At 36.0% G+C, this 15,895-nt stretch overlaps 1 protein-coding gene across 13 annotated transcripts in view; it reads left to right on the top strand.

Annotated features, from left to right (window-relative positions):
- HDAC9 (histone deacetylase 9) overlaps positions 1–15,895 on the top strand; it is a 445,991-nt gene that overhangs the window by 407,246 nt on the left and 22,850 nt on the right. For all 13 annotated transcript variants that reach the window (XR_014943025.1, XM_015853723.3, XM_085538530.1 and 10 more), the window contains one exon: positions 12,746–12,879. Coding sequence is in view for 12 of the 13 variants with exons in the window: in XM_015853723.3 (XP_015709209.2) it covers positions 12,746–12,879 (134 nt within the window). In the remaining variant the exon portion in view is untranslated. The remainder of the gene's footprint in view (positions 1–12,745; positions 12,880–15,895) is intronic.

Below are 15,895 nucleotides of genomic sequence, written 5' to 3'. Positions count from 1 at the left end.
ATATAAAAATTGTGCACAAAGGAACATTATTTGGGTTGTAAGGTCAATTGCTCAAGTGAGATTTATGATTGCTTGCACAACAGACCCCTTTTGCATATGTTTTAAGATAGGTTTGTTAATTCAGTGAACATCTACTTTTCTAGACCTTTGCTTTCCTCATTATGAGAGCCAAGTTGAGACTGTAACACTTTTCCTGTGTATATTGTTTTTCTCTGTTGGCCTCTCCTAGAAAAACAACAAAAAAAACAAGCTTAAACAACAGAAGCGCTACTCTGAAAAGGAACTGATGCAAAAAATAGCACTGGCAAGCTGTAGATTTGTTTTAATTTAAAAATTTGTTTGTTTTTCTGTTTGTGAAAGATGTAACATCAACTGTAGAGACAATTCTTTACCATTGCTGCACTGCAAATCACAATGACAACAAAAAGAACACTGCTGGACAGTGATCATATAGTAGTCCTACAAAACAGTTGATAGTCACACTGAAACAAATAACTCCAGACTGTTTCCAGAAAAAAAAAAAAAAAAAAAAAAAAGAACAAAATAATCCACAAATTTTTGACATCCTCCTGTCTGTCACCACACACCTTTTCCACCCTGCTGGGTGTACATTCGGCTTTGTATTTCTTGAGTAAGACAATATGTAGCTCATATGTGGAATTGCATGCATTTTAGTACTAATGAAATGTGGTTTAATAACCACTTCCATTAGAACTTAGATTTGTAAATGAGTTCTTTTCCCTCTCTACCTACCAGCACTTTTCCTCAGCTATATTTTCTATTTGTAGCTGAGTACTAAGTCCTTCTAAGTGTTACTATAAATGTATAACTTTTACAGCTTGATTTTACAATGTGTATGAAGGAAAGAAAACAAAGGTTTTCAGGCTGTCTTTGAGCTGTTCCAGGCTGGGCTAGGTGTATGCTGGCAGTGAGACAATTACACACCACCTGGGAAGGAACAGAAGCTTCACTTTCCCATGCTAGTAAGGACTCATACAGACAATGGTTGCTCTGAAAGTAACGCTCCTTATTTTATTATGGTGGCCCACAGAGTCAGTGGCAGATGGTGGTGGTATGGTAGTAGAAGTTGAACCTTCCCACCAATATTGTGTGACATTTTGTTGCCATGCAAGAGATGGCAGCGGAGGGGCAGACTGACAGAATGGCATCTGACATGGAAGTGCATATGAAGCAAAGGTGTAGAAGTGAATTCTTCCACGTGGAAAAAAAATGCACACACTGATATTCATCAACAGTTTCTGAATGCTTATGGAGACCAAACATTGGATGTGAGCACAGTGAGGTGATAAGTGGTATGTTTTAGCAATGGCGGCAGTGAAATGAAGCACAAGCCATGTTCTGGACAGCTGTGCAACTGCAGTTGCACCACAAAATGAAGAACTTCTCAATCTGCTCATGACAATTGTGAGATTATGACCAAGGAATTGTATGAAGAGCTGAAAATTGGCTTCAGTGTGTTGTAAACAATGATGGCAACATTAGAATATTGTAAAGTTTGCACCAGGTTTGTCCCACAAATGCTCACAGAGGAAAACAACTCTGCACATGAGTTTTTCAGGATCTATTGAACCAATTTGAATTGGAAAATGTTGGTTTCCTGGACTACATCATTTCCAGTGACAAGATGTGATGTTCACCACTGCAATTCAGAGCTAAAATGGCAGTCCATGGAGTGGCAACATGTGAATTCCCCACTGAAGAAAAAGTTCAAGCCAGTCCTCAGTGGATAACATGATGTGTTTGGGATAAGAAAGATGTGATCTTACTGGATTCCCTGGAACATGGACAAACCTTTAACTCTGACAACTCCATTACAAAACTTCCTGAACTGAAGACTCAAACTGCCAGGAAGAAGACCAGAGAAGAAAATCTTTTTCTTGCAACATGATAATGTCAGGACCCATACCAGTTTGAAGACTGTGAAACACATTGCCAAGCTTTAATGTGTATTTTATTCACAATTTCTAAATTATTTTACAGTGATTAAAAAAAAGATCATGCTTACACATACTTGGCCAAATTCAGCTCACAGTTCCTGAGGTATAAATTCATTGTAGTCACTGGATTACTTCAAGTTTCTTTTCTGAGACTATGTGACATTTCTGAAATGGCAATGTGATTGCCCCCTGACAGACTAGCTTGTTATCAGTTACCTACTTATTTATTTATTTTATGTTTGGGAGTTATCAGTAGCACTTTTGCCTACAAATACAAGGATGTCTTCTGTCTTATTTACAATTCACTGCCATATGCTTATGTTCTGACCTTGACTGTGTAGCTTGTCAGTCAGAAGTCACTGCTGACAAAATCTGAATCATTTCCATGATAATATAGTTCTGGGACTGTCTCATCTTCCTCACATCTTAGGGATGTGAAAGTATATCTCTGGAGATGAATTCAGAAATGTTCTACATTCTTTGCAGAAATAAAGGCATAAGCATTCTCTGTTCTCTCTCTCTTTTTAATTTTTTTTTCCTGATAATTTCAGATGGTTATAAGAAAATCTAAATCCTTGATCACTTTTATTTCTTATTCACATTCATTTTTGGTTTTGTTCATTCACTCAGACACCTAGTAATTCCATTTATATGCCTGTATTTTCTTTTAGTCAAAAAAAAAGGTGCTTGTTATCTTTTTAATTATAGACTATTTCACTGACTTGGCAAACACTCTTATAATTTTCTTCCATGTATCCCTTCTGTTTTCTCTCATCTTTCTTTCTCTTACATAATTACTATGAATTAATTAATTCACTTTAACGTAATGACCAACTATAAAATTCAGGCTAGAACACTGGGAAGACAATAGAATTTTGGTTCATGACCATTTATTTAAGGAAAAGAAATCAGCAGATTGGTCAAAACTAATGATGGATAAAAAGTGTATTTTTCTCTGCTGGAGTGCTGACTACTACCTTGGATAAGAAGAGCTCTTCTGATTTTGATGTTTTTCCTTGCTGTATTTACCTGCAGAGAGGCAATCAAACACCTCTGTTGTCAGAAGCTTTTAAGATGCTTTTCTGTGATGTTTGCATAACTTTTCCCAAGCTTTCAGCTGCTGTGGCTTTTCAGCTTTGTCTGAAGGAATAACAAATACAATCCTGATGTTGCAGTTTGATACATGTTCTTTGCTATGTTTCTTGTGCCACTAGGGAGCTTTGGGCTCTGACAGCAGGTTATTTCACTTGCAGTAGTTAAAACTCTGCAGGGAAAAACAGCATCTATTCTGGTAGTGGATTTTCAGTGTCTCCATCCAGAAAAGCCAAAATACTGTTTTGCCTGTGGAAATTGACAGTGTTGCTCTAGAAACAGTCTGTTAACACTGACTGAATGATTTTTGCCCTGCTTTGAACTTCCCATTTTTAAGAAGAATGACAAAGATGACTTTGATAATGCAGCTGCAACAACATATGGAGTCCTCAAATTACCTTGACATAAGCTAACTGGGTTTCTATCAGAGTACTGCATAGAAATGTCATTGCTTGTCTCAGCATCTCTGTTGTTCAATGGAGATAAGGTCTGCCATCTTCCTTCAATTCTGCTGTAATGCTAGCAAGACAGGTAGATTCTACAGATCCCACAGAATCAGGTCATTCCTGATTCACAAAGTTTAGAAAGGTTTAGCTGCCTGAAGGCACTCTTCATGTATGGTTTGTGAGAATGTACCTGCTTGTGTATTTCATTGTTTGGAAGTTTCTTGAAGGAACAATATTAAAACACTGAGCAAAGAATTCCATGAGAGTTTCTGGAGCACTGGTTCTCAGGCAGTAATTTCTGCTTGTCTGCAGAAGCTCACAGAAAGGCTTTTTCTGAGAAGTGCATTTCATAAGACTGGAAGGACCAAGATTCTAATAAAGGATTCTATTCTCACACATGTATGTAGCAGGAAAGTTTTCTGGGGAAACTAGGATGTCACTCCTATTTCTATAAATATTGCTCCAGATCATAGGTTTAGTTGTACATGAAGCCATCTCATGGCTTCATATGAATTTGGCCCTAATATTTACAATTATTTTTTAAAGGAACATCTCTACTCTCATGCTTTAAAAATGTTGCATGTCTGTGATGAGTATGAGTCACATATTTCATTCTGAGAAGCAGCAAATAAAAATGTTTTCTACATATTTTCACCTCCTGTGCATCAAAATGGTGTGATGTCAGTCCTGCCTCCACTTGAGGCCCATGTAGTTCTGTGCCATGCTTTTCGTTTTTGTTTTTGTTTATCTTTCATGATTCCAATAGATTATGGCTTACAGCTCTTGTGAAGTCTGCTGTCTAATAACATGTGATAACAGGTTCTGACATAAATTTTCTGTTCGGGAAGGAGGCTATATGAAGCCACCTATGTCATCCAAATATTAGCTATGATTTTTATTTTACTCTATGAAGTTTTACCTGCCATTTCAAGGCATCTGTGTGTCCTTTTATTAGTTTGAAAAGGAACAAAGGATCTGTTGTATATGGGATGAAGTTACATCCTGTATTCTTACATGCCTTTGCAATAGAACGGCATAATAGAAAGTTGCTCAATGTATTTTGTTTGGAAATTGCAATTAATCAGAAGTCTGTAAGGAGTCAGACCTCAAACCTAGTTTCAATACTATTTCCTTTTGTGAATTTTACACATTACCTTTTCAATAAGTGGTGACAGGCAGCACATTTCTTGGTGATTATGCCATGTGTCAGGTGGGGTTAACGGGCACAAGGCCAGAGGGAAAGTAACTACTCGAGATGCACAGTAATCCCTTAGAAATGCACTGCCTTATTTCCTCCTGATATTATAAAATGATGTTTATTAAACAATGTGAACCAAATCCTGAGAGGCATTAGGCCTCTGATACTAATATTGAGTTCACAAAAGAGACTTGATGCCAAACCAGCCAGGAAATCAAGTCTATGTATGTACAAGAACTCATCCTTGATATACTTATTGTATCAGTGTCTCTCATCTTGGAATGATGAATGATCCACATCTGGAGGCCAGATTTTAGATAATAGTATATGCTGATTAACACTGGCTAAGCAACTAACCCTTAATTTAATGTGCTGTGTTGATGTGATAGGGTCAGTAAATGACTGCAAATGAAGTGAGAGCCTTAATTTGTAGACTCAGAGAAACTGTGTATGTTGGAAAGACATCTTAATCCATGATGCTTTTCTTGGCAGAATTTTTAAACCATCTTCAGAAAATGGCAGTCAGCTCTCAGCTTCTGAGTGATGGGCTTTAAACCAGATCCTTTGTGTAAGTCTCTTGGGTCAATTCAAAATTAACTGACTTGACTTTTCATCAGTTAAAAAAATATAAAGCTAGATCTTCCCATCTGATTGTTTTCAGTCATAACTCTGTGCCCACATTTCAGCTATATTCATTTATAACAGCAGAAACATTGCCCCATATATTTTCAAAACATAACATTGATTCATAGGCAGTAGCATGATAATACTATTACCCAAAACTTAATCAAACTTACTGGTTTAATTGGATAGGCAATAGTGGTATCTGATTTTCATTCCATTGTGGATTAGAAACAAATTCCTCATACTTTGAATTATTTATGTTTTGATCGTATGTCACGTTTTCAAGCCAACTTCTTACTGAGTTTGAACTCAGGTTTGGAAATATAATCATCAGTAATTTGTAACATCAGATGCAGATATTGTATATCAGAGATACAGGCAACTTGATCAGTTTTGGAAGAAATTGTTATGATATCAATGCTACCCCTTGCACTATCAGCTTAGCAGTTTTCACAGTATGGGGGATAGATTTTAAAATTGTAGTTGTCAGCCTGTTTAGGCTATCCATATATAAAACCTTTTGAGGGATATTTAATTTATTTTCAAAGAAAAATAAAATTAAAAACTTCCAAACTGCATAAAGAAGGGGACTCCCACCCTCCAGAAGGAGCAACAGTCTGATTCAGAGATCTAAAGCTGAGATCCTGACATGACACCTTGTCATCTGCAGTTCTGTATTTTCCCTCTTGTCTTCTGCTTTCTTTCCTGTTCCTGGAAAAAACATTGAAAACTTTGTGGGATGGATAATCTTGCTTCCTGTTCAGCTTTGCTGAGTTGAGGATTTGCTGTCAAAATGAAAAAAGGGGGAGGGTGGTAGAACAGTTGAGAAGTTATTACATGGGCCAGGTGTGAGACAGGGTAGAGATGAAAAGTATATGAGAATACTGGAATAAAGGAAGGCTAGGAGCAAATGCCTAGTATGAACACACCTAAAAACATCCAGTAAGTTTTTGGAATATTCAAAATCTCCTGTTTTGACTCTGGCAGCTGAAATCTACTGTTGAATTTTTTTCCTCTGAATCCACTTAGCAACACTGCAACAAATCTGAAAACCTAGTCATTATTTTATACACCACTATGACCTTTCCTAGAGGATGCTGAATCCCTGTTACTTGATAATAGAAAGTATAAAAGAAATATTTTGATTTTTTTTAGTACAAGTGAGCTGGGAGAATAATTCAGGGGAAGCATCTACCTTCAAATACTTTCTCTGAGGAACATATTGTCACATGGTCAGCACTGCCATTGTATGGTGGAGATATACAAATGCCTCCTCCCCTGCATGGAAGACTGAGCAAATATGATGGATTTTGTAACCTACTTAGAAACGTGGATACCCGGACCACCCTACTGAGCACTGGCAATCTAACTTTTTCCTGCAGTGTCAAAAATTTGCATTATTTGGCCTTTAGAGAGTTATCCTATGTATTCTTGAGTAAGTATTGAATAGAGATTTAATAAGTTATGTTCAGTGTAGCAGCTCATGAGCAGCTAATTATGAAAAGCATATTACTGTAGAACTAACAGGTATGCAATAAAAACATCTATTACATAAATTGTTAATCCATAAAAAATGTGTTTCTGGGACCATTGCTATTTATTTAACGTACAATTACTGTCTAATTTAATCTAAATTAAATGCCTGGTTGAGACGTAATTTAAAGTGTTATTGAGCTTCCTTCTCTGGTACTGAAAGCAAGAAATCAGCTGCTAATGCCTGGAGGCCAGGTCTTTACCATTTAAATTCAGGTACCTTAGCACTAGCATTCCAAATATCAGTCATTTGGAAAGTGTTTTTCATAAGAATGTATGTATCTGGCATTTCCTCTCACTCAGGGCCACATCCTGCCAACTGAGTCAAGCCTCTGATTTAATCCAAATGAGGTTTTGATTGAATAAAATGTATTGAATTAAGATCTGAGAATAAAATATTTTTTCTTATGATAGAAGACAAGCTTTGTAAAATGTTCTAGCTCCTGCCAGTGCTGGAAGGGTAAATTATCATTTGACTCCTGTATGGATGTATTTATTTAGGACACGTAGCCTGATGACTCAGGAAGTTATGTAAAAACTGACCCAGTTAATTTTAGATGCTATTGTTGGAAGAATATCAATGAAAATTAATCAAATAGTCACGAAGGAACCACAGGGAAGGAGTGCAGAACACTGGTGGGTAGGCTTTTGGCAGCGATCATTGCACAGTTTTAATGAGAGGAAAACACATTCTCAAGTAAATTAGAGAGCAATGACATGATTAGATGGTAAATAATAGTTAAATACATGCTTGGAGGTCCAGGACAGAGACTGTGGAGTTTTTGTGTTTTGGGTGTATTCCTTTCCAGTCTGCTCTGAATAGCCAGAGGAGTTCACCAGAACTCTGCCTATAATTTAGGGTCGGATTATAACTTTTCTGACACTGCAACCAAAAGAGCTGTTGGGGCCCTGCTGCAGCAGGAGCCTCACTGAGGCTTTCACCATAAGCACAGAGCTCTTGGCTGTTGACGTGTCCTGGTTCTTCCAACAGCATCATGGCTCTGGTCAGCTCAGACTGCTGTCACCCGGAGGGGCTGCGCAGGAGACATCTGCTCTCCTTATGTGCAGGCAGGGAGATGGAAGGGATCTGTTTTCTTCTGAGGCAGGTTTAGTCCTCATTAAGTGGGCGTTTGCACATTCACTGTTGAACAAATGGTGTTGCGTGTATGACTGTTTATATGAAAACGAGGAGTGTTGAGTGGGAGTGGACTCCTCCCATATGGTCTCTCCCTGTTTACTGGGGAAAGGATATGAAAAGGATCACATTCACTAGTTGTCTTCCTTTTCAAATGTTTGTCTTTCAAAATGTAAGGTTGCATGCACAGTCCAACTTGTTAGCTTTACTTCATCTACCTATAGCACACAAGTGTGTGATGACTCCATTGAAGGGGACTGGCCTGGACTAATTGTGTTTTACCTGTTCATTACCACTTTCTGTTTTCGGTTGTTAGAGTAAAAATGCTCCAAAAACAAAAATAGAAAACTGGCATAACTCCTGCTTCTCTTTAAGTAGATTTTAACATTTTTTCATGGTTTTCAGTAAGTCTAGGTAGGGTCTAGCTGCTCCACCTACTTCGGTTAAGTGGGGCAGAAGTGTCACCAATGACATTCCACACTGTTTGGCAGAACTAGAAGGAGCACATGGGGAAGTTGTCTGTTACAAAAGCAAAAGCAAAAACAAAAACAAAGCAGAAAAAAAAAATCCAACAAAAACAGGACTCTTGCTGTTACACTGAGGCATCAGACAGTCCCCTAAAAGCTTACTTATTTAATTAAATGGTAATTCAAGTGAACAGCACACTGTGTCCTTCAATAATGGACTGGCAGCCTGCTCATTAATATAATACAGTATTAATTTTCTCTCTCAGCCTTGCCACAATAGAACATATTCAGACATGAGGCTGAATGCTGTATTTCCTCCAGAAATAACATCGGAGGAGGGGTAAGGATGTAATTAACTAATATGTGTTATGTTTTTGTTTCAAAAGTTTATGGTTTTGCTTCAAAGGTCAGCAGATAACAGCTTATATACTGTGCAGTTTTCTAATGGATGACAGTGCCTGATAACACAGAAGTTCAAGTTGTCCATTAGGAAGTAAAATTCATAATTTTCAATCTGCAGCAAAATCATGTAGTTATGCTACTCTGAGTTAATTACTTTTCCTGCAATACTTGTATGCAGTGGATTACTTACAGGATTGATGCAGACTGTAATCCTGTTTTTAATGTTGCCTTTGTTGCCTGCTGACACAATTAATGTAATCCAGGGTGCAAGATGAAGAGTGAACAGTAAATCTTAACAGATATAGCTCTTGGAAAATTGTATCATGTTGGTAAATAGAGAGTCAGAAAGAAAACAAAGTGTTATTTCTCATATGCTATCATAATTTTGAGGCATTAGAAAATTTCTTTGTAAAATGATATTTTTGGCTTTTTGTTCTTCTGAATACTCACAGCTACACTGTCCCAAGAGGATCTTGTGGCATTTTGTGCTCTTCATATTTAGATAGCGGTTTATAATAATTTCAGTTTTAATCTGTTCTTCAGTCTTTTATAAAAAGTACAATTGTTCATCAACAGTATTTTATTTTCAGCAAAAAGTGAATCAGGTATCACATAGGGTTTTCAGAAATACTAGTGGAGTTTTAACGTTGTTATTCATGTCGAACAGGGGTTTATCGCTGTCTTTACTAGAATCATAGTAAGCCAGTATTAAATGCTTTAAATTGTAAAAAAATATATCTGAAAATAATAGCTGGCACAAGACCACTCAGTTTTCTATTGCACTGTATAAGCATTATCTTAAATGCACTATTTCTCTGAAGTAAAATTTCACTGAGCACATTTACAATAACATTTGAAAAAAGATCCGTATGTTCAATCTTTTCTCAATTGCTGACTAATTTAATGATGTAAAATACTATTTATTTATTTTTTAATAATATGTGACATTTGTATTCATTCTTACGGACATAAATAATCATGGATACTCCTAGAGCTCTTCCAAGCCCTGAATAACGGATGTCTGTCATTTATTCAGAGGCTCATGGTGTGAATGGCTCAAAGACAGTTACACCAGCACATTGTAACCTCAAAGAAGGGGTAAATATTGCAGGATGAACTCAAGGACTGATGTTTTAAGATGACTTTCCCTTTTATAACTGTACATTTTCTGCTTTATTTGTTGTTTTTGTTTGTTTGTTTTGTTTTGTTTTGTTTTGTTTTTAAATAAAATGCCACTAATCTATAATTCTCATGCATGAGTACAAAGGCATAGTTTTACAGTATGGTTAAACCAAACTGAAACTGTTTCTTAAAGTAAGCATTGCAGCTAACTCCTGTGTCAGATGGCACAATGGAAGGGTCAAGAACTGCTGCTGACCATTTCTAGAAATTAATTTGAATTGAAAGATCCAGGATTCAGGATGTTTATCTGACTCGTTTCTCACCTTGGAGTTGATCAGTGGGGCATCAAATATGTGCTTGATCTCCTTACATCAGGAAAGATGACTGATTCTTTTCATGGTGCTTGTTACTATTTTCTTCTTGTTTTTCTTAATTATTTGGCATGGACTATAGCCCATCTTAAAACTATTACTTGACTGGGATTCCTTTCTTTCCATTTTGTTACTTCTGTGCTCCAGGGGATTTCCTTGAGGAAGTTAATATCTTTTCTAGGTTGCTACAGTGACACAGGATCCAAGTTTTTTTGTTAAGAATTTCCATAACTCATTCAGTTTCAGGCAACATTGGCTAAAGTTAATTCTTCCTTTCCCAGCAAGTTACCTTTACTGTCTTGGGGTAATTACACTGAAGGAAAGATCTCATCATACTGGTTTTATTTGGCAATACTTTATTTTGTTACTTTGATCTCTGATAGGAAAGATGCTTTCTGTATGGCTCATTGCATGGATCCCAATTCAGCCAGTAATGATTACAGTAACAATGATACTAGGAAAAGCAAGCAGACAAAATAACATTGTGATATCTACAAGATATATTACATATGGTTGCTTAACAGGAGAGAAAGGCATGGGGGCAATTTTTGCATATTTTTTTGCCTCAATTTGTAATTGCGGTGTGGTTGCACTCACAACATTTTCAAAATGTGTAGAAAAAATAAGGAAGACCTTTTCTTTCTTCATAGAAGTTCTGTAAAGTGAAGGATAATGGTGTTGTAAATGCATTGTTGAGTTTCACCACAGAGCCCAGGAGTGAGTTGTAGTGTTTTTGGATGTGAGTTGTCTGTGACTGTTCGTTCTTCTTCATTTCCTTAAATGCTGTATGTAAGACTCACCTTATGCTGCTGGAACTCTCTTCTTATGAATCTGAAGATCACGTGTATAACATGCAGACAGAAATAAATCCTGTAGGTAAAAGAAAGTAGAAATTGGCTTAAGATCAAAGGTTATCCTCATTCCACTCCTTCCTTCACTTTTATTATCCTGTCTAAATTCAGCCTTTTGTAGAGAGGCTTTTATTTTATTTTTCATGAGGAAAGGTTGAGTTGAAATGAGAGTTAAGATTTTATTTGTTTTTCAACTCAGTATGTAATTTGAACCGCAGTGTAGTAACTTTGCTAGAATACAAACTGCAGTTGTTATAGCCTATAGAAGACTGAGGAGTGGATTAAGGAAACAATATTTCAACTCAAGTGTTCTATGACCTGTAGATTAAGTGTCAAGTAGATCTCCTTTTTCTTTTTTCTCAGAACTAATTGTATGTTTTCTTGCTTGTCAGATCAAGTCTTAAACCTGTATTGCAAAATTTCTTTAGATAACATGCCTGTAATTTCAGTATTTATTTTTGTACTTTTGGTGATATTTTCCACCAGAATGCATTTCCTACCTATGTAGAGGCTTCAGCAGGTGTTTTCTAAATGCTTTATTTAAGACTATGAAATGCACCAAAATTAGTAAGGATGACCAACAGTGGAGTAACTGAACCAGATTAAGTAGGGAAGTTATGAATAATATGCGATGAATAAATAACTTCAGTAGTATCAAAGCTATTCTTATCCTTACGCACTTAAATAAGATTAATCAAAACAACAGCTGTCCTGGGAAACTAGCACAAAATTTAAAATGTCTCTTCTCTCCCAGTTAATAATTTTCATGACATTTTTCTTGTTATTAAGAATTCAATAAATTAATTTTACTTGAATCACCATTGAAAACTTTGTAGTAGTATTTACATAATCATAGATCACCACAGAAGGTGTATCACAGTTTTTGATTATTATGCAGAATTGCTTAGAGCATTACGGGTCAGGAGCAAGCAGTACTGGTAGAGGTATCTATAACATTCTGAGGAGTTTCAATTTATCCCAAAATCTTGAATCAAAGGAAGTGATGCAATGCTATTTTTGCTTCCAAAACTACTTTAAAATGGAGATAAGATATGACATTTACACTATTTTTCTATCCATGGATGTATATTAGACTCAAAGTCCAAATACAAAAGAAGAAGCAATCTCCAAACAAAAACTTCATCTCATTTGAATTTGATTATTTTAATTACATTATCGTAGTCTAACTGTAAATGTTATTTATCACAACAGTGTAACAGAGCGATCATCTCTAAATAGGATGGGTGTGTATTACACTGTTGTGCAAATGGGGAGAATTGAGGGTAATATTTTTTAAATATAGACAAACCTCATGTTTTTGCTGGTATCCTGCTACTGAGGAACAGCATGGGAGACACTATCTCGCATCTGTCTCATACAAAATTTTTATACCTAACTCCAAAGCATCTGGTGTGGGTTGCAGTCAGAAACAGGATACTGAAATAAATATATCCCATACTCTGTGTAATCTTACTCAGCAAATGTGAAATATGCCAGTAATATTTTTTCTGCTTTAATTATTTGCACTACTGTATTTGAATACTAGGTTTTGGTCACCTAACCAAGCAATTGCTGAAGCTAGCGGACGGCCGTGTTGTGCTGGCACTGGAGGGAGGACATGACCTTACTGCCATCTGTGATGCATCTGAAGCCTGTATAAATGCCCTTTTAGGAAATGAGGTAAAATATAAATCATAGTTGGAGGGAATGATCCAAGTTTGCTGAAAATACTGTCTATCTTCAATTTTCATTTAGCAGCTATAGAGCAGACTATTTTGATTGGGTTTAAAAGACATACAATTTGAATGTTTCAGAGTAGCCCTCAGATAAGCCAAAAGCATGCTTTGCTTTGAATAAATATCTCTAAATAATACAAATGTATAAATCATTTAGTGTTTGCCTAAATTATTCTCACTTCTAGGTAAGGTTTTACACTTAAAAACTGCACTTGGTGTTTCTGTCCTGAATACCAGGCTTGATGTCACTGGTAACCATTAGTATCATCTAGAAGGATCAAACATTCCAGCCAATTGTTTTGGGAAAACACTGGCTATTGTGATGTACCTGTGAATCTCAGGGACTGAATATTGCAATGGCATTTTTTTTTTCTTTTTGTTATACATTGACACTTCACCTCTACTACCATGTAGAAGAACAAATTTCAAAGGCCTTTGACACATAAAAGCATTAATAAAAATGTGACCAAGATTTCAAAAATTGTTATTTATTATTATTATTTTTAAGTTAAAAGTGATGATTCAGTTTGGTCTATCTGCATGTAGTTTAAATGGAATGTCCAAGATTTATAAAATACTTTAGATATTAGTACATAATAACTTTATACATAAACACTCATTTATGAAAATAGACTCTGTTGCCCACTGGAAAATATCTTTTCTCCAATAAATATGATGAGAAGGAAAGTAAGCTCTTTTAATCCCATTCCCTGAAATGTGGACCGTTATGAGACTAATGCTAATGACACAATCCTAATGATACAATGCATCTTCCTTTGTGCGGATATCTGTGTCCCACTGTCCAGTTATGACCATTTGGAGGTGCTACCCATTTATGAAAAGTGACTTGTTTTCTTTCAACACCCAACTACCACTTCTGCTTTCTCAGGCCAGACATTATCTGAGATAGCATACTGACTATGAGAAAAAGGAATTGGATAAGTGTATTGGAATTGAATGTTTCTTCCATTTTCTTTTAGAGTTACCTGGGCCTGGGAAAATAGTAAGTTATTTATCTGTTTGCAAAATGCTGCAAAGCAAATTTCAAGTCACACAAAAATGTAATAACAGACTGAAGAAAAGCATAGCCACACATCCATTAATAATACACTTATAAAAGAGCATGATCCTTAATAACTTGAAACATCTCATGCAATAAGCATTATTCTCATGTGCTGTTACTCACAGATGTGTCCTCAGGGAAATGCATTAAATGGTCTGTTGCAGCAGAATTTCAAAGAGAAAATGTGCTGTAGCTGCTAAGACAAAAATACTCCAGAGTGGATGTCATTACTAACACTACCATAAGAAATTGATGCTTACTTAAAAGAATAAGTAAAGGTGTTGCCGAGGAGCAGACACTAATGAGGAAGTCTGATACTGAGTTAGCAGTTAGAAGTCAGCACGTCCGTTGACATCTACAGATTTATGGAAATCTATACCACATGGCCTATAGCATACACGCTGCTTGACTTCAGCATATTATTCATGAACTTGCACAGCAAACTCCAAGTGTATTCCAGCCAAGGACAGTAAAAAATGCTTTTCTTCAAATAGCCAGTTATTGTAATTTGAGAATTCATTCTTCGCTGCACACAACTCTTCACAGGTAATTAATAGGATAATTAAAACTTATTATCTGCCCTTCCCTTTTACAAATAATGGTATGTAGTGTAATCCTAGTTTAAAAACTTTGGCAAGATGAACTTCAGTTTCTAAATACTACACATGTAATTGAGCTTGAATTTAAAAGGTTGGGAAAGGCCATTGTAAGGTGCTCTGCAGTTTGTCGGACGTATTTATTCATATGCTGAGGATTAGAATTCGTAAATATTTTTCAGGGTTTTTGAAAACTTCTGCTTTGCTTTTGTTGGTTTTGGCCAGCACTTGTCAATACAGAAATTCACTGCTTCATATGTTCTATACCAGCAGAGCAGCACACACACACATATTTTAAAAAAAAAAAAAAAATTGTAAAACTAACAGCAGCAACTTCAATGGAGAGCTGGTTTGATTTGTAAAGGTAAAATTAAACTTACAAATAGGGAATGCTTTTTTTTTACTTTGCCCATAAGTAACAAGAAGGAAAATCTTGATGCCCAAACTAGACATATTTTTCTCTAAGTTTTATGTAAATGGTAGGATAGTAATCTGTTTATCAAGATAACTTTTTATGCATCTATTAACAAAGGCTCAACACTAGAAAAAGAATACACTATCACGTTCATCTTTTTTAAACTTGAGCGTGGCATGGGAAATTCTTACACACAATTGTTGATTTTGAAGACTAACCAAAAAACCTATTAAAGGTCTCGTTTTCTTGGAAGAGCTCAGAATTTCAATGAGCAATCAGCCTCATCAGAAGTGGTGAGTACTTCTGAACTTCTAACCAGAGGCACTTTTGAATAGCAATTTCAAAATTCAGCTGACAGATAAGTGGGATTATTATTGTCTTTTTTTTTTTCTTTTTTCCTACTGATTGGAGATGTTTATATTGATGACTGATTATTTCTAAACCCTAATACTATTCCTTAAGCGGATGTACCTCATGCTTTTGTATACTGTAGGTTATGCAGGACACCTGATAGAACTCATGGAAGTAACACAGAACTTAGAGGAGACTTATGCTTTTCATGAATGGCAACTAGACATCAGGCAGAACACCCTGTACTGGAAAAGGTTGTATTTGGTTTAGTTGTGTTTAGGCAGCTAAATACCCCTTTAAATAATGAGAAGACCAATACGATAGAGGAAAGGAAAAATAAATGTTAAAATGAATTGATTACTAGAGGGCTGGAGATCTCAGGAGATATTACTTTGGAAAAAAAAAAAAAAGAATCACTTTGACCATTTTCAGAGCTAGTTAGGAGTTCTGTGTGTTATCTTCTCAGAAGGAAATCTTCCCAAGAGATGAGAAGATATTAAGCAGCTGGATTCCCTTGAAATCCAAAGTGAAAACA

Source organism: Coturnix japonica, chromosome 2, assembly GCF_054131305.1.
Source record: "Coturnix japonica strain WE chromosome 2, WE-NBRP24, whole genome shotgun sequence".
Taxonomy (NCBI): Eukaryota; Metazoa; Chordata; class Aves; order Galliformes; family Phasianidae; genus Coturnix; species Coturnix japonica.
The sequence above is the reverse complement of the archived record's forward strand: the minus strand, read 5'-3'. Positions and strand labels throughout refer to the sequence as shown.